Genomic DNA, 21795 nt, shown 5'->3' with positions numbered 1-21795 from the left:
GTAATTACCTAATTCTACGATTTCCTTCTATGTAGTTAATTGGTCAGCATTGTGTTACTAGAAAACTTTCCCTTTACTCCATTCATTTGTTTATCATTCTGGCCATCAGCATTAACATAAATTTATGGGGTCTCTTTCATTCAGTAGAGTTTAATCAATTGCACTCATTATTATGATGCTCATATTCTTTCATATTTGGCCATTGGGACCCCTTCACACTGGCTTTTGTTTCTTTGACAGGTCTCCTTTATTCTTTGAGCACTTCTCTACTTTCTGGTACAAGATAATTCTATGTTTATCTTGTGCTTTTTCTGCCCCAACCCTGGAATCAGTCATTTCTTTGAGGAGCCCTGGTTCCTTTTAGTGAGGACTGGTGTTCAGAAGCCAAGATTTGGGTATGTTTTTAACTAAACTTTTAAAGTATGATTTTAATACTTCTGTATCACAATATGTTGGAATAGTAGGTTTCTGTGATATCACAGTTCTTTATTTCTGATGAAAAACCTAGGTGGTAGAAGCTGTAATAACTCTTGGGCCCATTCTTTGACATTGCTCCAGTAACCTACTTTAGTGTAAGGCAATGATAATTAATGTTGTAATGTTGTAATTGAAGCTCCATATTTCCATTTTGAAATAATACCACTGTACACTGTGTAACTAAGTAAAGTACTGAATGCATGAAGACATGTAAATTTCCTATCCCTGTAATAATCTGTAAAGTCAATTCCAAACTTTATGTAAAATATGAGCATAATTTTCCAGAAAAGTATACTCCATTTTGAGGCTTTTTTGTTATATGGTGTGAGAAAATGTTCTAATTTGATTTTTTTACATGTAGCTGTCCTGTTTTTCCAGCACCACTTTTTTTTAATTGACCCATGTCCCCTAGCATAACAAAGGCTATTATTTCTCTTATTTTTATATATACAATTTTATTTGTATATTTATTTTTGGCTGTGCTGCGTCTTTGTTGCTGCGTGGGCTTTTCTCTAGTTGTGGTGAGTGGGGGCTACTCTGTAGTTGTAATGTGCAGGCTCTCGACGTGGAGGCTTTTCTTGTTGCAGAGCGGGGGCTCCAGGGCACATGGGCTTCAGTAGTTTTGGCATGTGGGCTCAGTAGTTGCGGCTCCCAGGCTGTAGAGCACCAGCTCAGTAGTTGTGGCAAATGGGCTTAGTTGCTCTGCAGCATCTGGGATCTTCCAAGATCAGGGATCAAACCCACATTTCCTGTGTTGGCAGGCAGATTCTGTACCACTGAACCACCAGGGTAGCCCCAGCACCACTTATTGAAGATACTGTCTTTTCCCCATTGTATATTCTTGCCTCCTTTGTCATAGGTTAGTTACATAAGTGCATGAGTTTATTTCTGGGCTCTCAGTTCTATTCCATTTATCTATGTTGCCATTTTTGTTCCATTACCATACTGTTTTGATAATTGTAGGTTTGTAGTATAATTTAAAATCAGGGCACCTGATACCTCCAGCTCTTTTATTCTTTCTCAAGATTATTTTGGCTCTTCAGAATCTTTTGTGTTCTCATACAGACTTTAGAATTACTAGTTCTATGGAAAATGCTATTGGTATTTTTAACAGGAACTGCATTGAATCTATAGATTACCTTGAGTAGCATGGTCATTTTAACAGTATTCTTCCACTTTGTGAACACAGCTAATTTTTCCATCTGTGTTGTCTTCAGTTTCTTTCATCTGTGTATTATAGTTTTCTGAGTACAGATCTTTTTCTTTAGTTAGATTTATTCCTAAGTATTTTATTCTTTTAGATGTGATGGTAATTTGGGTTGTTTTTAAATTTCTCTTTCTGATAGTTTATTAGTATATAGAAATGCAACAAAGTTTTGTGTATTAATTTTGTATCCTGCAATTTTACCTATTCACTGATGACATCCAGTAGTATTTGGGTGTTATCTCTAGGATTTTCTATGAATAGTATCATGTTATCTGGAGACAATGACAGTTTCACTTCTTCCTTTCCAATTTGGACTCCTTTTATTTATTAGTCCTAGTGGGTTTTTGATGGATTTTTTAGGATTTCTAGATGTAGTGTCATGTCTTCTGCAAATAATAACAGTTACACTTTTTCCTTTCTAATTTGGATGCCTTTTATTTCTCTTTCTTGCCTAATTGTGCTGGCTGGGACTTCAGTCCTATATTGAATACAAGTGGTGAGAGTGGGCATCCCTGTCTTGTTCCTGATCTTAGAGGAAAAGCTTCCAGCTTTTCACCATTGAGCATGATGGTCATTGTGGGCTTGTCACATCTGGCCTTAATGATACTGAGATATATTTCCCCTATAGCTGCTTTGTTGAGAGTTTTTAATCATAAATGGATGCTGAATTTTGTCAAATGCTTTTTCTGCATCTGTTGAGAAGATCATGTGATTTTTATCCTTCATTTTTTAATGTGGTATATCATGTTGACTGATTTGCAGATGTTGAACCATTCTTCATCCTTGGAGTAAACCTAACTTGATCATGATATAGGAGAAGGCAATGGCACCCCACTCCAGTACTCTTGCCTGGCAAATCCCATGGACGGAGGAGCCTGGTAGGCTGCAGTCCATAGGGTCCCTAAGAGTCAGACACGACTGAGTGACTTCACTTTCACTTTCCACTTTCATGCATTGGAGAAGGAAATGGCAACCCACTCCAGTGTTCTTGCCTGGAAAATCCCATGGACAGAGAAGCCTGGTAGGCTGCAGTCCGTGGGGTCGCACAGAGTCGGACACGACTGAAGCGACTTGGCGGCGGCGGTGGCGGATCATGATATATGATCTTTTCAATGTATTATTTAATTTGGTTTACTAATGTTTTGTTGAGGATTTTTGCATGTATGTTCATCAGTGATACTGGCCTGTAATTTTCTTTTCTTGTGGCATACTTGTCTAGTTTTGGAATTGGGGTATTTATCCTCAAAATGAATTTGAAAGAGTTCTCTTCTCTACTGTTTTTTGAAAGAGTTTGTGAAGGATTGGTATTAATTCTTATTTGAATATTTATTAGAATTCACCAGTGAAACTGACTGATCCTGGTTGTTAAGAGGTTTTTGACTGCTGATTTAATCTCCTTACTAGTAATCAGCCTGTGTTCAGATTTTGTATTTCACCATGATTCAGTATTGATAAATTGTATGTTTCTAGAAATTTATCCATTTCTTATAGGTTGTCACATTTGTTGGCATGTAATTGTTCATAATATCAGTTACGATCCTTTGTATTTTTCTTGCATCAGCTGTAACATCTCTTTCATTTCTGATTTTGAGTCTTCTCTTTTTGGTGAGTCTAGCTAAAGGCTTGTCAGTTTTGTTTACCTTTTCAAAGAACTAGCTCTTAGTTCCATTGATCTTCTCTCTTGTCTTTTCAATCTATTTCATTTGTTTCTGCTCTCATCATTATTTCCTTTCTTCTAGTAATTTTGGGCTTTGTTTGTTCTTTTTCTCGTTCTTTGAGGTGGAAAGGTAGGATGTTTACTTGGGACTTACTTCTTCAGGTAGGCATTTATCACTCTCCAGTTCCTTCTTGGAATTGCTTTTACTTCATCCCACAAATTTTGGTATGTTACTCTTCCATTTTCATTTGTCTCAAGGTATTTATTTTCCTTTTGATTTTTTTTCTAAAGAAACAGCCCATTTGTTGTTCAGTAGCACATTGATTTTTGTTTTTAATTTATTTTTGGTTCACTGGGTCTTCATTGTAGTGCATGGGCTCCTCATTTCTGTGGCTTGTCGTTGTGGAGCACAGGCTCTAGGCACACAGGCTTCAGTAGCTGCAGCATGTGGACTCAGGCGTTGTGGCTCGCAGGCCTAGTTGCTCCTTGTTATGTGGAATCTTCCTGGACCAGGAATTGAACCCGTGTCCCCTGCGTTGGCAGGTGGATTTTTATCCTCTGTACCACCAGCAAAGTCCAGCATGTTATTTTATGTCCACATACTTGTGAAAATTTTCAGTTTTCTCCATGTACTTAATTTTTAGTTTCATATCATATGGTCAGAAAAGATGCCTGATATAATTTCAGTCCTCTTAAATTTATTAAGGCTTATTTTGTGGCCTATCATATGATCTGTCTTGGAAAATCTTCCATGTATACTTTAGAAGAATGTGCTTTCTGTTGGTTTGGAAGTCCATCTGGTCTAATGTATCTTGTAGTGCTTATTTTTCCTAATTGATTGTCTGGATGGTGTCTCCATTGACTTTAGTAGGTTACTAAAATCCCCTACTGTTATTGTATTGCTGTCTTTTTCTTTAATAATACGTTTGCTTTATATATTCAAGTGTTCCTTTGTTGGGTACATGCGTGCATGCTGCATGTTTAGTTGCTCAGTCATTCTGACTCTTTATGACCCTTTGAACTACAGCCTGCCAGGCTCCTCTGTCCATGGAATTGTTCAGGCAAGAATACTGTAATGGGTTGCCATTTCCTTTTCTAAAGGATCTTCCTAATCCAGGGATTGAATGCATGTCTCCTCTGTCTCCTTTATTTCAGGCAGATTCTTTACCCACTTAGCCATCGAGGAAGCCTGTTGGGTGCATAAATACTTATAAATATTATATTTCATATTGGATTGTCTTCTTTCTCCTTATGTAATACCCATATATGTCTGTTTAATACAGTCTGAGGTTTAAAGCCTCTTTTGTCTGATACAGTTATAGCTACTCCATCTTTATTCTGGTTTTCATTTGGATGGAATATCTTTCTATCCCTTTACTTTCAATCTGTCTGCATTGTTTCATCTGAAGTGAGTCTAGTTGCTTGAGATGGGTCTTGTTTTTTTCTTTTTTTTCTTTTTAAATTTACTCAGCCGTTCTGTTGACTTTTGATTGGAACATTTAATCTGTTTACATTTAAAGTAATTATTGGTAAGTATGTGCTTATTGCCATTTTGTTAATTGTTTACTGTCTGTTTTTGTAGTTCCTCTCTTAATTTCTTTTCTTGTGCTCTTCCTTTGTGGTTTGATGACTTCTTTTAGTGGGTTATTTACATTTTTTTCTCTTTATCTTTTTTAATTTTCTGGGTTTTGCTTTGTGGTTACTGTGAGGCTTACATATTTAACAGTCTATTTTATAAAGTTAGTAGCAACTAAGTTTGATCCTGTTTGAAGCTCAGCATTTTTATTCTTTCCTTTCCTTCCCTCATTTTATGTTTTTGATCTCACATTTTACTTGTGTATCCCTTAATTATTGTTACCATAATTATTTTCACAACTTTTGTCTTTTAACCCTCATACTGTTAATAGCTATAATAGTGATTAGTCCGTTTTATTTTTACTTTTCCAGTGAGATTTCTTCTTTCATGTATTTTCTTATTACCAATTAGCATTCTTTCTTTCCAGCTTAAAGAAATCCCTGTAACATTTCTTGTTAAGGCCAGTTTGGTAGTGGTGAACAATTTTAGATTTTGTTTGTCTGAAAGACTCTTATCTCCTTGAATTCTGAATCACTTTCCTAGGTAGAGTATTCTTGGTTAAAAGGTTTTGTCCTTTAGTTTTTTCTTTTAGCAGTTTGACATATTGGCCATTTCCTTCTAACCTGCAAAGTTTTTGTTGAAGAATCTACTGATAATCTTATGGGGGTTCCCTTGCCACATAACAAGTTGTTTTCTTCTTGCTGCTTTTAGTATTTTCTCCTTGTCCTTAACTTTTGAGATTTCAGCTAGAATGTTTTGGTGTGCATCTCTTTGGGTCTGTCTTCTTTGGAACCTTCTGGGATTCCTGGATCTGGATGTCTGCTGTGTGGAGTGTCAACTTTATTATACAGACTTTCAGTTAACCTCCCTCTTTACCATCCCTCTTCTCAACCTGCGTTCCTGTCCCCCTTCTCCACTTTAGGTCACCTTACACTTTTCTTTTCCCCTAGATTGCCAGAGCATTTCTCTCTCTCCCTGTCTCTACATTGTAGTAGATTTATCATTTTATTTTAGTTTTATTGGCTTTGAGTGAACAGATGATATAAATGTAATTGTGCAGTCTATTATAGTTTCTGTTTCTAGCTTTTTGCTTTAATAAATGCTGTGATAGCCATTGTTATATCTAAATCTTTGTGTATGTGTTAATTTTTCTATAATAAAACAGATTCACAGGAAGTTGCAAAGATAGGACAGGGAGGTCCCAGGGAGGCTTTGTCCAGTTTTCCCCAGTGGTTGCTTCTTAACAATATGTAAGAAATTGACCTTGGTATAAAGTGTGTGTGGTGTGTGTGCTTATCTTAATTTTTAGGATAAATATAAGTGAAATCATTCAAAATTATTGTGACTATTACCTAATTATGCAAATGACCTATTTAAAATGCTTCTTGTTGTAAGTAACCAAATTCAAACTCACTTCCCAGGCTGTATCTAGAGGGGTTAATGGGGCTTCCCTGATGACTCAGTGGTAAAGAATCCACCTGCAATGCAGAAGACATGGGTTCGATCCCTGGGTTGGGAAGATTCCCTGGGGAAGGAAATGGCAACCTACTCCAGTATTCTTGCCTGAAAAATTCCACGGACAGAGCAGCCTGGTGGGCTACAGTCCATGGCGTCGCAAAAGAGTCAGACACAACTTAACAACTAAACAACAAAGAGCGGTTAATCTGTGAGGCTGGACTCTGAGTATATCTCCATGGATCTGCCTGTTTTCTCCACTCCTAGCCAGTAAATGGCTTAGCTTAGTTTTTCTGTATTTTAACATCATTTTCAGACATTTGCCTCCTATTTGGTGGTAGTACTCCCCTCTGACAATTGCTTGGTTCTTATTGCTTAAAATTTCAGAAGTAGAACTTTCAACATCAATTCTTTCCTTCCCTAAAGATTTCTAGATCTTGCTTGGATCATGCAAGGGAGGTTTTTACCTATGGGAAGGAAGGGTAGTTAGGCTAGGTGATTGGCAGCCTTGCCAAGTTGTGGAGGGTTATTTCCTAAAAGTAAATGATACCAGACAGAAGCAGCAGCTGAGCATGAGAGAAGTCCATTCTCCCTGCACTCTTCCCAACCTAACAGTAAGTTGAATTTTTTTTTTTAAATTTTGCCTATTTTGAAATGATGTGGCTGTTTCCTGAGTAATTCTCATAGGAAAAGATGCCAACAATTCAGAATTGTACTATATAAGACAAATTTTTTTATTCACTCTTTTCCAAGAGGGGGAACCAACCTGTTAACAATTGTCTGTATCCTTGCAATTATTAGTTTGTTTACTAATATATGTACCTGTATACATTTTTTAAAAAATTAAAGCACACACACACACATACATATTATCCAGTTACTTGCTTTTTTCATCATAATGGTGTGTCTTAACTTTCCTTGAATAGTACCTCTCCAGTTACTTGAATGTGCTGTTAATTACTTAATTGTTAATATTGATTACAAATTATATTCATTTTTTTTACACTAACAATAAAGTGATGACTTTTTTTGCTTTAGTCTTTATTTCCTGCTTAGTTAAAAGATCTAGGAGTCTAGATATTGTTGTGACATCACAGCATCATGCTAAGGCACTGTTACAAGTTCTCTCATAATGTTTTGGGATTGCTTTTTTCCTATGTTGATTTTTTTTATCCCCAAATTGTGGTAAAATACACATAACAAAATCTACCACCTTAACCATTTTAACTGTACAGCTCAGTCATGTTAAGTACATTCACACTGTTGTACAACTATCACCACCATCCATCCCCATAACACTTCTCATCTCATAGAACCGAAACTCTATATATCCATTAAACATTTTGAGTCTTTGCTTTCAACTCTTTAGGTATATGCCCAGAGTAGAATTGTTGAATTATATAGTGATTCTGTTTTTAATCTGGGGGCGGGGGGGGAAGGACCCACCATACTGCTTTTCATAGCACCTGCAGCATTTTTACATTCTCAGCAGCAAAGCACAAAGTTTCCAGTTTCTCCATACTCTTGTCAACATAGTTATTTTAAAATATGTACCTGTACTTTAAAACGCATTAATAATAAGTAATATATATTAATCACTACCTATGTACAAGGTGACTCAGTGGTCAAGAATCCACCTGCCAATGCAGGAGACATGGGTTTGATCCCTGATTCTTGAAGATCCCCTGGAGGAGAAAATGACAACCCGCTCCAGTATTCTTGCCTGAAAAATCCCATAGATGGATGAGCCTGGTGAGCTACAGTCCATAGGATCACAAAGAGTTAGATACGACTGAGCACACACACATACATAATAAGATTATGCTAATTATTATGTTAAATGTCAGGTTCTCACAGCAGCTAGTATCCTCATTCTGTAGATGAGTTGCTTTCGACTGCTTTGGATGTCAGGGTTTCTGCTTTGAATGTCAGTTTATGCTAGTGCTGTCAAATTAACTGGAGAGCTTTTCTAGCTCTTAGAGATACACTGGTACACTTTATTTTAAAAGAATTTTTAAAAAAGAATTACTCAATTAACTCTTCATTGAAAATGTAGTAGCACTTGACCTTACTATCTGGACTTGTTGCTTTTTAGGAGTGGTTCTTCAGTTTTTTAATCTACATGATTGTTATATCCATGTAGGTGTTTTGTTTTTTTTTTTGTTCAGTAAAACTGAGCATAAAAAACAAAAACTATAGAAAAATTTTTTGCAAGTACTTTTTTCTCCCCCATGAATTAGGCATGCAATTGAATCTCTCCCCATTGCCTCCATTTGTATTTTGTGATAAAAACATGATTAACCTCAGGCCGGAGAAGGCAATGGCAACCCACTCCAGTACTCTTGCCTGGAAAATGCCATGGATGGAGGAGCCTGGTAGGCTGCAGTCCATGGGGTCGAGAAGAGTCGGACACGACTGAGCGACTTCACTTTCACGCATTGGAGAAGGAAATAGCGGCCCACTCTAGTGTTGTTGCCTGGAGAATCCCAGGGACGGCGGAGCCTGGTGGGCTGCCGTCTATGGGGTCACACAGAGTCGGACACGATGAGGTGACTTAGCAGCAGCAGCAGCAACCTCAGGCAGTGTAAAGGTACTTTTGGGGGTAGTTTATGGGTAAGGTCAATAAGATTTCCAAATGTATGATAATGATTTAGCCAAATGGCATTAAGCCAGCCATGTGTTGGAGTCATACTTAAAAGCAATCAGAGCCAATTTTTTTAAAATAAAACATTTGAAGTATAAACAATAAAATAACAAATAAATAATAGTAGCTCCTACTCAGCCTAAGAAAATCTCATTGTTGTATATGATGCCATGTGTACTCCTCCTTGATCATATCTCTATATTAGTAGTTCACTTGTGGAATATAGCTATCCTGAATTTGTCTTGTATTTCTTTTGTGTTGTTACTTTATTCTTTCTTTTTACTCAGCTTTTTAAAAACTGAGATATGATTGGCATATAATACTGTGTACGTTTAATGTGTATAACATATTTGATGAATTTATATCACATTGTGATTGACATTGTAGTGTTAACTAACATCTGTTATATCTTATTATTTCTTCCAGTGGTAGGAGCAGTTAAGATCTAGCCTCTTAGAAATTTTGATGTTTGTAATATAGTTTTATTGTCTATAATGACCATACTGTGTGTCAGAGCTCCAGCAATTATTTACTGACTAGTTGCAGTTGTGCAGTTATTTATATTTTAACTACACATTGGCTGTTTTGTATGTTTTTAAACTCTGAAGGTGGGATACGTTGTATATATTCTACAGCTTGCTATTTGCACTCCATCTTACGTTTGTGCAATTCATTCATACTGATGGATGTAACTTCTTCATTTTTCAGCTCAGTTCAGTTCAGTCGCTCAGTAGTGTCCAACTCTTTGCGACCCCATGAATTGCAGTACACCAGGCCTCCCTGTCCATCACCAACTCCCGGAGTTCACTCAGACTCACGTCCATCGAGCTAGTGATGCCATCCAGCCATCTCATCCTCTGTCGTCCCCTTCTCCTCCTGCCCCCAATCCCTCCCAGCATCAGAGTCTTTTCCAGTGAGTCAACTCTTCACATGAGGTGGCCAAAGTACTGGAGTTTCAGCTTTAGCATCATTCCTTCCAAAGAACACCCAGGGCTGATCTCCTTCAGAATGGACTGGTTGGATCTCCTTGCAGTCCAAGGGACTCTCAAGAGTCTTCTCCAGGACCACCGTTCAAAAGCATCAATTCTTCCGCACTCAGCCTTCTTCACAGTCCAACTCTCACATCCATACATGACCACAGGAAAAACCGTAGCCTTGACTAGACGGACCTTTGTGGGCAAAGTAATGTCTCTGCTTTTGAATATGCTATCTAAAGTTGGTCATAACTTTCCTTCCAAGGAGTAAGCGTCTTTTAATTTCATGGCTGCAGTCACCATCTGCAGTGATTTTGGAGCCCCCAAAAATAAAGTCTGACACTGTTTCCACTGTTTCCCCATTATTTCCCATGAAGTGATGGGACCGGATGCCATGATCTTCGTTTTTACTGTTGGATATATTTTATCAAAATACTATAACTTACCTGTCTCTCCTCTTGATGGACATTTAGTTGTTTTCTGCTTTTCCTTATTTCAGACAGTGCTGCTGTGAACACAATTGCATATGCTTCTTCTGGAGCATTCATAGCAGCAAGATTCATAATAGCTAAATAATAGAAACAGTAGAGATGTCCATCAACTGATTAATGGGTAAATTACAGTCTGGCCTATCTATATAATGGAATATTATTCAGCCATAAAAAGTAATGAAGTACTGATAACACCCTATGGCATGGATAAACCTTGAAAACATGTTAAGTGAAAATAGTCACAAAGGCCACATAGTATGTGGTTTTCTATATCTGAAATACACAGAATAGGCAAATTCATAGACACATAAAGTAGACCAGTGTTTTCCAGAGTCTGGGGGAAGAGTGTAATAGTGAGTAGCTGTTGATGGGTTGGGGCTTTTTTTGGAGGGAGGGGGATAAAAATGTCCTAAATTTAAATTGTAATGAGATTACACAACTCTGAATATACTTTAACTAGTGAAGTGTACACTTTAGATTGGTGAACTTATGACATGTGAATTGTATCTTTGGTAGCTCAGATGGTAAAGAATTTGCCTGCAATGTGGGAGACCCAGGTTCGATCCCTGGGTTGGGAAGATCCCCTGGAGAAGGAAATGGCAACCCACTCCAGTACTCTTGCCTGGAGAATCCTGTGGACGAAGGAGCCTGGTGGGCTACAATCCATGGGGTCACAAAGAGTCGGACACAACTGAGCTACTAACACACACACAAAGAAGTTAAAGTAACTTCCAGGAAATTGTTTTCAAATGCAACCCACTAGTAGGTTATAGACCAATTTAGTGAGTCAGAATGGACTTAACAGTTTCTTTGGTTTTACTTTTTGTTTTAAACTACAGGAATTTCTTCATCATTTATTCTTTAGAAAATGTAGAAGTGTGGAGTTTGTGTGGCTAATTTGAATATATGAATTCATGAAATGTGTAAGTGAACATTCATAAATAGCATATTCTTTATGATGATTATGAATATATAGTATTTGACTACAAAAGACTCAGTAAATTTTTATTTAGTGCTTTGGTTTTGCTATTGAGTGATTGGTGATGATTATACCAATGGAATCTTGAGTTGAAAGGATCCTTCGAAATCAGAGAAAACATTCTAACTTGGCTTTTATTTACCTCTTGATTCACACTCCAGACTTCGTGTCAGAACAAGCTTGGAACTATAAGGAGAGCAAAACTGTCAAGCTTTTCCACTGCTTTCAGCTTTCTTCCCAAATTTTTGCCTTGATTCTGTTCTATACCACAGCCAAGTATATTCCTATTTCTAATATTACTGGTGTTTTAATTGGGTTATAGATTATTTGACTTCTTTGGAAGCATACTGCTATTAAATTTTGATCTGTTGTTCATTTCAGTTTATATTGGAGATTTTGTAGATGTACTGGGTTAAATTTTGTATGCTTTGAGAGCTTTAAACTACTGATAACAATGGTTTTTCTTCTAAATATAAATAGCATATACTTGTGACATGAAATATTGATAGGTATGAAAAGTTTTAAAGCACAGACTGAAACTATTTTAGAACTCTCCCTTTTTGTCCTAGGAAGACTGGTTTTTAGTTTCAAGTGTTAATAAGCTGAAATTCTTTCTGTAATATTTCTTCAGAAATTTTATACTATTATAACAACCATCAATCAAAGTTACAGTGATATTGAACTCTTTAATCATGTTATCATCTTTTCCTCACTGTCTAATAGTAACTGTCTCTGTTTTCTCAAATTTTCTTTCTTTTTTGGGTTTTTGTCTTTTTCTGGCAGAGGCTTTTATTGAGTTGTCTGATGTTCATTGATTGACATCGTGTGTAAAAGCATGGCTTAGTAAAACATGGGTGGTTTGAGAAAGCCAAGATAATACAAGGATCTAAAGGAAACTTAGAGACTATAAATCCTATCCTAAAGATGAAAGAAGGCAGTACATCATTGAAACAATACAAGAGTCTGTAGAAAAGGAACATTCAAGAGAAAAAAGTGGGAATTGCATGTCCGTTTTTCACAACTCAATATTTCACTGCTTTTCAAAAATTTTTCAATTATAGTTCTTAAAATAAAAATTGTAAGACAACAAGTTTGAAATCAGAGAATTTGTTTTAGAAACCTGTCTTAATAAATTTGGAAATGTTCATTCAGACTCATTCCCACTTAGGAAAGTAGGCCAGGTAAGTTGCCCAAAGACATGCTTTCACTAAGAATTGAATCATGCAGTTTTGTAACTACTTTTGTATCCTCTGAGGGACAGAAAGTACCAAGAGTGAGGCAGGTTGGAATGGCCACTGAAAATTCAAATCTAGTCATGCTTGCCAATGTAGTTATGTCTCAGCAGCCCATTAATTTTGCTATTCAATTTTTTTCTGTTGAATCTTTTGGAAAAAAAAACAATCTGATGAAAAAGGTTTGAAAATGCAAATAAAATACTGGGAAATGGGAATTAAAATTCCTTTTCCTGCAACTGCTGAAAAGAGTGATGTGGACACTACTACTTTTGCTCAAAGCTTCATGAAGCAGGCAGCTTTTAAGTGTCAGAGCCTGAATGCAAACCCAAGTCTTTCTGCCTCCTGAACTACTTACTTACTCAGTGCTTAAAAGTTTTAATATAAGTAATTGATGGCATGTAGAGAAAGGAATCAGTTTTAAGTGTTTAGTACATTATAAGATAACATTTTAACCTGTCAAATAAACCAAGTTTTTGAAATTTAGTAATACTTGAATACTCGGAGCCCATGTGTGACTGGAGATGTAATTCATTACAGCTCTTTCAGAAAAGTCATACTATATAAAAAACATTTGTGGGCACAGATTGGGAAGAAATAATCCAAAGTGTTAATATGTTCAAAATAGAGATGTTTTAGAACAAAATAATTATTTTTCAAATTTCCTATATTTAACCTGTTATTTTTATAAACAGGGAAAATGTTTCTATCTTTATCTGGTAGTTTAGGGGAATAATTCTAAATGCAGAATAAAAATTGTCTAAAAATACTCAACAGCTTTAATTTTTAGTACTGACAGAATGTACCAGAGTAGATAGTGATACCACTAAAGGAAGTAGATTTAAGAGATGGTATAGGAATGAGGGGGAACGTTAACAATATAATAGGAAAAGCAGGATACAAATTTGTTTATAAAGTATGTTTTTTAATAAAAACAACAGCAAATTACTGGAGGAAGATCTAGTTTTACCAGCAGTTTTGAGTATTGAGATTCAAGTAATTTTTCCCCGTTGTACTTTTATATATTTTCCAGATTTTATTTAATCATGTACTGACTTTTTAAAACTAGGCTTTTCCTAACACGAGGTAAAGTGATAGGTAATGTTTTCCTAGGCTGCCACTGCGTAACATTCCGTTTGTGTTATCTGTTCATGGGTCCTGTTTTCTTCTGCTCACATGGAATGAACATGTTTGTATTATTTCTTAGATCTGAAACTCAGCCCCGAGGCTCTGCTCCGCACTCTGAAAGTGACCCGCCCGAGCAAGAAGAGGAGATCCTGGGATCTGATGATGATGAGCAGGAAGATCCCAATGATTACTGCAAAGGTAAGGTTTTCTGTGAGGAGATATCAAGTAAGATATAATTCATGTGTACACTCTTTCATTTGAATATTTGATCTATCAGCATAAATGGTGTTAATGCTTTCTGCTTATTGCATCCTTTTCTCTAAGTATAGGAATTAGTATTTCCTTTTAGTTTGACTTAATTAAAGCTTAGTTTAAGTTAAATGTATCTACTCTCTTTTTCCTTAAAAAATGATAGTGCATATTTTCCTTAGAAAATTTCAGAAATATATTAAACAAAAAGAAAACAAAAGTTATCTATAATGCTATCATCCAGAAGTGAACAGTGATAAGATTTGGTATGTAGACTTTTGAAAAACACATTTTCTCTACTCTTTTCTCAAAGTGATGATTGCTAAGCTACATTGTATTAGAATTACGGATACTTAAAAACCATGGCATAAGATTGCCTGATGTATTTTGTTTCTTTTACAAAACATTCCAGGATTCTTGGGTAGGATTGAATCTTGTAACAGAATGTATCTTACCATTGAGGAGAACTTGGTTCTTCTCAGCAGGCAGAGATAGGTGTTTAAATCCTTTGATTCCTGCCACTGTTATCAGCCTTTTCTGGTCTTCTGGTTTGTTTCGTTGTGCTGTGTTTTGGAAAAGTAATTTTTTTTTTTCAAGTTAACATGAGCTCAATAATACTGTGTTGCTGACTTGATTTAAAATTTTCTTTTGTTGAATTGATTGTATTAAAAGAAACCATTTTTATTTGCTGAAGATGTATAAATGTTGGAAAATGTGAGATTTTTTTTTCCTAAGTAAGTGATTCTTTCCCTCTGTTGTTTCTTCCAGGAGGTTACCATCTTGTGAAAATTGGAGATCTGTTCAATGGGAGATATCATGTGATCCGAAAGTTGGGCTGGGGACACTTTTCAACTGTGTGGCTATCATGGGATATTCAGTAAGTTTTAGTACAAGAGGATTAGGTGGTTCCTAAATGTTTGTGTTTAATTTTCCACTTTTAGTCTAGCTCTAGACTGATTTCTTAATAAAAATCTTATAGTTGATAATCTTTATATTCTTGGGCAAATGACTTTCCTCTGGTGAAGCAGCACCTTAGAGGAGACACAAGATTGAATTATTATCAGTAAAGCTCTTGAAACTCCCAAATTCAAAACATTACAGATACTCAAAGAAAGTATAGTGTATTAGTTCATAGTTTTTCCCACTGGAATAGAGCTAAATTTTTAGATGGTATCCTAGACCAACCTGTGTGAAATTATTTTCTTGTGTTTTGTTTCTATAACAGATTTGCTCAGCCATACAGTCTAAAACCTCTACATAAAAATCACAGGCAGTTAACATTGGATGTTTACCTTAAAGTGTATCTTCTATCTTTGATGAGACAGCAATTGCTATCTATGCACTATTTTTATCAGTTTTTCACCCAAGTATTTCTTCTGGCTTCTTAGAGGAAAGTATAATATTATAGCTTTTAACCTTTTAGGTTTTACTATATAAGTATACAGAATACTTCTGATTTGGTGAAGTTTCCCCCCTTACTTATCTCCATTTCATGGTTTTACATGGGTTCATGGAGCATTCAGAAAGTGGATTTTAACTCAGAGAAAATGTTTTGATGATTGACATTATCTAGGAACAGATTTTCTTCTTCTTATAAGTTCAATATGGCCAGTTAGTGCTATTAACAGGTGCAGATGATCCCACAGAAATAGTTCTTTGTGTTTGAATACCAGGGAAACATGAAATCAATATACATTCTATCACTGTCTCCCAGTTATGGTTAAATCTTAGCGAAACTGAAAGGTAAGACATTTAGTCTTAATTGCCTGTATTTGTTTCTTAGGGGAAAGAAGTTCGTGGCAATGAAAGTAGTTAAAAGTGCTGAACATTATACTGAAACTGCACTTGATGAAATCCGGTTGCTGAAATCAGTAAGTATTAGATTGTATATGTGAGCTACGTTATAAATAAATAAAGTTTTATTCAAGTTAAGACATACCAAATACATACTTTTTGATATGGCTAAGTTTTACTGTAAAGTTCCAGTATCCTTACAGAGGTAGAAGAAGACAGTATTTACACATTCTGTGTATTTGGTAGGGAACTGGTAGAATATGCTGTGATGGCAACTCTCCCTGTACATGCACACTGAAAAAAAACCTTGCAAATAAAAATATTTATTGAGCATGTTTTATGTGCCAGGTTTTCTTTCCTGTCATGGTTAAAATAAAAGAAGTGTGAATAAATATATAACTTCTGTTTTGTTTTAAAGTCTTTAAAAATATTTAATATAAAAATAAGCACTGTAGTTATTAAGTCCCTTATGTTACTTGGAAACTTAGGTAAATATTTTCAAAAACTTATTTTCAGTTTTCTTAAAAATTCGGAAATGTCAGTGAGGTAGAAGAAGCTTGAATCCTAAGTGAGAAGACATGAGTTTTTAGGACTGGCTCTATCTGAATATATCCTCAACTCGTCTTTTTATTTCCTCTGAGCCTTAGATTTTTCATTCAGAAAAGCAAGGATGCTAGACCAAGAGAGCTTCAGGAAAGTACTTTCAATGTGCTAGTCTGTAACAAGATGAGCTCATGACCCAAAGTAAATCAGGGTACTGCTTCCTTCCCTGAGAGGTTTTTCTGTGAAAAAAATGAAGGCTGAATAAGCAGTATGGTTAGTGCTATGGTTGATTTGCATCATGCAAAAGCTCCTGAATTCTTCCTGGCCTGGTAACTAGCAGTTAATTTGGGAGTAAGTAGCAAAATGTTATAATTAGAACAGTAACTATATAATACAATCTTTGTTGATTGTATTTTCTTTTGTGAACTGTTTTTATTAAGTTCTTTGAGCTATTAAAATTTTATGTTTGTCTTACAGATTTGTATAAGCTCTTTTCTGAAGTAATCCATTGTTACATATGCTGCTGGTATCCCCTCCCTCACCATTTGGTTTATTTCTGTGCTTTCCCTTTTTTTAAATATTGTCTTCCCTATTACAGGTTCGTAATTCAGATCCTAATGATCCAAATAGAGAAATGGTTGTTCAACTACTAGATGACTTTAAAATATCAGGAGTTAATGGAACACGTATCCTTTTTAGAACCTATTTTGAAAACAAATCATGAAATAACTTTATTTCAAAGAAAGGAATGAGATTTGCATTGGTCTCTTTTCTCAAACTATAATCAAAATGTTTTTATTTTATTGTAAACTTTTGAACACATTGTGAATCATGTCTATCTTTTGTATGGTGTGTTTTTTAAAGCTATTGCTTTACACTTTTTCCTTTTTTCAGGCAAATTAAAACTGAAGTCAAAAGAAACTTTAAAAAAAAAAGACTTGTAGTACTAATACTAAGTAAAGTTTCTATTTTATCAATTAACACAGATTTTAGTGAATTATTGAGAAATAGTAGGTTAAATAAGAATTCAGTGCACTTTATTATCTCAGTATTTAAGAGGCTGTATGTGTAGATTATGCTTAAAATCTAAATGTAATTGTTCATATTCTGTCGTAATGAAAAAAACTACTAGTTTTATGTTTTGATCTGAAATTTTAGAATTTTAAAGTTGGAAGGAATGTTAGCTGTTCCCCCCGCTGCCCCCATAAGTTAATATCAGTGTGACATGCAAAGAGCTGATTGAAAGATTGTTGCAACAGCTATGGTTGTAAAGGCCTAGCAAATTTTTCAGAATAAAAGATGAATTTCACTTGGATTGGAGAGTCTAAAACTGTTTTTAAAAGTGTTTAAAAATGTGTAAGGAAAGATTTCATGAGTCATTCTACTTTCCCTGCATGTCTAGCTTCTCTTAACACACACTGTAGCCAGTGATTTGTTAAAGGAAATGGGCTACGTAGGGCTCTGTAGTATCATGTGGACTGTGGTTTAAGAGATTTGAACTAAAACACATGGAGAAAGCATAAGATAGGAGAGAGAACAAGTGATACCATGAGGATTTTATCTGTCATTCTGAAGTTAGTTTTCAGTTATTTCCTTGGAGAAGTATAAATCATAGCCCTCTGCCTCCCATCTCTAAGGAATACAGATACAAGAATCATGCCATATGAATCATCGTTTTATGTCTTGTGGTCATTTCATAGGTGACTTACTGTGTGTGTGTGTGCGCACACATTTTTTCAAAGAATTAGGGAGGCAAACCAAGAAATAAACCATATAGGATATTGTGATGGCTGTTGGATTCTGTTTCCCTATTACTTGACCTTGTAATGTTTGTCATTGTGCCAAATTTCTCTCTTAATTTGGGAACATTATAGTAAAACTGTAGAAAAAGTCGGTATAATCTCCTTAGTAATGCAGAGTACCTTTTTTTGACCCTAAGCAAGAAGAGTTTTGTTTTTGTTTTTGTTTTTTTAAATTATTGAAGTATCTTAATAGATTTTGAATTTCAAGTTCTAAGATGTTTTCTAAACATCACCGTATGGTTTCTCTGTAGTTTCTGTCCACTGAGTTCCTATTTTACTAATTTCTCCCTTTATCCTTAGCCATTTCTCTCTGCCCTTCCTCCTACTTGTCTCCCAACTGTCTCAGTTAAGGCATTATTTGCTGCGTCTAGAGGTTGAAAAGGATAAAATGCAGAGCACTGAGTTAAGGTTTAATGAATTATGTCATTCTCCTGCCTCTCATCTCTTTTCACAACATAGGTATAACTGTATGGAGCCACATATCTGTGATTTTCTTTGTATCTGGGTATACTGCTTTTTCTCTGGAGCACTGTCCTTTCTCATTTTGAAGTATCACAAGGACTCTGAACTAGAAGTTAGTCATAGACTTCAGTATAAATGCATTCGTTCTACTTCCATGGGTGGTGAGGGGAGAAGAGTGATTAAGAAGTAACAGCTGATCTTTACATAATATTAACATGGGTCAGTGTCATTTTTTGGCCACCTATGTGACCTATGTTTTAGGGTACTTTTTTTTTTCTGGTGTGTATTTTACCTCTTTTGCTAGCTCTTCTTGTTCATAAGACACTCTAAGTGTGGCTCTTAATTAATTTTCAGCCTTTTTTCTTTACACCATCTCCCACAAAATTTTTTTTTCACATATCCTTTTGCTGTTTCACCCAGTTCTTTTGTTTTTAAGCTATTAAATGTTTGATCATTTTTATATCACTATTTGCAAATTAAAACAACACTGTTGTTAAATTGTAATGCTTCTCTCAAAGGAAAGTTAATAATAAAGCTGCTGCTGCTAAGTCACTTCAGTCGTGTCCGACTCTGTGCGACCCCATAGACGGCAGCCCACCAGGCTCCCCCGTCCCTGGGATTCTCCAGGCAAGAACACTGGAGTGGCTTGCCATTTCCTTCTCCAATGCATCAAAGTGAAAAGTGAAAGTGAAGTCGCTCAGTCGTGTCCGACCCTCAGCGACCCCGTGGACTGCAGCCCACCAGGCTCCTCCATCCATGGGATTTTCCTGGCAGGAGTACTGGAGTGGGGTGCCATTGCCTTCTCCGATAATAAAGCTAGGAACTTAAAATTCTCTTTTCTGGTTTGTTTGTTTAAGCAATCTGCATTCTAAAATATCTTATTTTGGTATATTTCGTATATACAGAAATAGAATAGTTTGAATCCTCAGAGATCCATTACCCATTCTCAAATTTATCAACTCATAACCAATGTTGTTTTGTCTGTATCTCCTGATAATTTTGTGACCAGTCTTAAATATATTATTTCATCCATAATTATTTTAGAAAGTATTTCCAAAAGACAGAGACTCTTAAAATATAACCCCAACATAGTTATTATTCCTAAAAAAATTGGGGACCAGTTTCTTAGTCCCTTTATGTAGTCAGTGTTTCAGTGTCTCTAGATGTCTCTTTTTCTTTTTTTAATTCTTTTTTTTTTTTTTTATCTTTTATACAATTTTATTTAAAAAATCTTGTTAATGTACAGGCATTGGCACATTTTAAAAACAAACTACATAAACAGATCTTTCCTATAACCTAGGAAAGTGGAATGTCAGAAGTCAACAAAATGTGATAAACTTAAAGTGCTAAAACAGAAGGCACTTCACAAACTCTGTTCACTGAAACAGTTAATATATCCTAGTTTACACCCTTCATGTTATAAGTGGCAGTGAATGTCTGGATTGGAGGACACAAAGGAACATGGACAGTCTTGTGGCAGTACAAGTGGAAGACAGAACAAGTGATGAGCCCTTGGCCAACTTTCTTGTTTCGCATGACCTGAAGTCTACTTTAACTTTCTTCTCATATAAGGGGAAGAAAACAGAAGGGTTCAGAATGGGAAGAAAAGTTGAAATTTCAGAAAGTAATTACTTGAGGGTGTGGAGGGTTGGTGGATATGAAATCATTTTTTCTCCTGAAACAGTCAGAATCCTTTGTTTTTATGGTTGAAGTTTTGTGAAGCAAAAATAAAGTATTAGGGAAGAACATTTCAGAATCAGTGAACTAAAAAGGTGTTACATTCATTATTTTAAATACTTAGGTTATTAAGAAGTCTAAAATGTTACACAGTTAGAGGTAGATAACAGTCCCAAGTTTCCATGGAATCTAATAATTTAGTATCTGAACATCAAACAGATCACAAACGCCTTCATTATCATCTAAATTAAAGTTGTAGTCATCTGCTGGGGTCGGAGAAAGCCGTAAGAGCGGAAACACATCAGAAGACATTAACTCATCAATGATATCTCCACTAATAGATCCTGCTGAAGACAAGTCTGTGGCTGGCGTGTGCTGGAGAGGCTGGCTTCGTTCAGAGACAGGTGGCTCAGGCAGGCTCTGGACGGCTGAGCTGGGCTTGTGTGGAGGCACTGGGGTAGGAGGCTCAGAGGGAGGCTGCACGAGGTCGTCTGAGGGGGGCACCGGGAAAACCACGGGCTTAGATGAGCTGGACTCTTTATTTATAAGCAGCACGTGGATAGGTCCTGAATGACTCTTTAGATTGATCTGATATTTCTTTTGTCCATTCTGACCCATTTCTGGAATAGGTACCTCCAGTTGTGTACCAGAAGGTGCTTGAATGGCCAAAAGTGTATCACCATTAAAACAATTACAGATGTCTTCATGAGTTACATAGGAAAATCTATTATTAATGGAGTCGTCCATCACATTTTTGATGCTTTGCTGTAGCCACAACTTCTGCTGATCAAGTTCTCTTTCCTTCAGTTCTAGATCTTCAATTTCAGCTTTGAGATATTTTAATCTATCTATGACTTCTTTAGTATTACAGCCAGCACCTACACCTTTCCATTGTATACTGTTTTTTGACTTTTTTTCAATTAAGTCAATTCCTTCCAAGACATTGGTGATATCATAAATTCTTCTTTTTTGCCTCACAGCCAAAGTATCTGCAGCCGCCTTGAGGTCCAGAACGCCGTCCTTGGCCTCCTGCAGCAGCGACGCGAACTTGGCGGTGAGCAGCCCCAGGCTCTTCTCGTGCCGGCTACTGCCGGCCCCGGGCGGCGCGCAGCTCGCGGGCTCGGCCGCCGCCATCCTGTCCCCGCGCTCCGCCACCTGCCTGGCCGGACCCCAGGCGGCCGCGGCCGTCGCTGCCCGCCAAGGGCGGGACGAGGGCTCTTTTTTTAATTCTTAACTTAAGTCAAGAGTCACATAAAGTTTTTAACAGTTCCTTTATTATTTGGCACATCAAAATGTTGCAGGCTCATTTTGTATATTTACTATCCCAGACCTGGGGTCAGCCATTTATCTGCAAAGCCCTAATTCCTTTTAGTGGGAAATGGACAGAATTGAAGCACAGCACACAGTTTGCTACTGGGTTGGTTACGGCCGTCACTTGTATGATCTGT

At 36.3% G+C, this 21795-nt stretch overlaps 1 protein-coding gene and 1 pseudogene across 6 annotated transcripts in view; one reads left to right on the top strand and one right to left on the bottom strand.

The window, feature by feature from the left end:
- SRPK1 (SRSF protein kinase 1) overlaps positions 1-21795 on the top strand; it is an 85276-nt gene that overhangs the window by 21279 nt on the left and 42202 nt on the right. For 5 of the 6 annotated variants that reach the window (XM_070777425.1, XM_070777423.1, XM_070777421.1 and 2 more), the window contains 4 exons: positions 13900-14018; positions 14838-14946; positions 15853-15940; positions 17005-17092. In XM_070777425.1, the coding sequence (XP_070633526.1) occupies positions 13900-14018; positions 14838-14946; positions 15853-15940; positions 17005-17092 (404 nt within the window). Of the gene's footprint in view, positions 1-13858; positions 14019-14837; positions 14947-15852; positions 15941-17004; positions 17093-21795 lie in introns of those variants that run through there. The other variant, XM_070777424.1, reaches the window with a different exon arrangement.
- LOC109577155 (transcription factor E2F5 pseudogene) lies at positions 19867-21498 on the bottom strand (annotated as a pseudogene).

The sequence above is a fragment of the Bos indicus genome, chromosome 23, assembly GCF_029378745.1.
Source record: "Bos indicus isolate NIAB-ARS_2022 breed Sahiwal x Tharparkar chromosome 23, NIAB-ARS_B.indTharparkar_mat_pri_1.0, whole genome shotgun sequence".
Classification (NCBI taxonomy): Eukaryota; Metazoa; Chordata; class Mammalia; order Artiodactyla; family Bovidae; genus Bos; species Bos indicus.
Note: the sequence above shows the minus strand (reverse complement) of the source record. Positions and strands in the feature narration are given on the sequence as shown.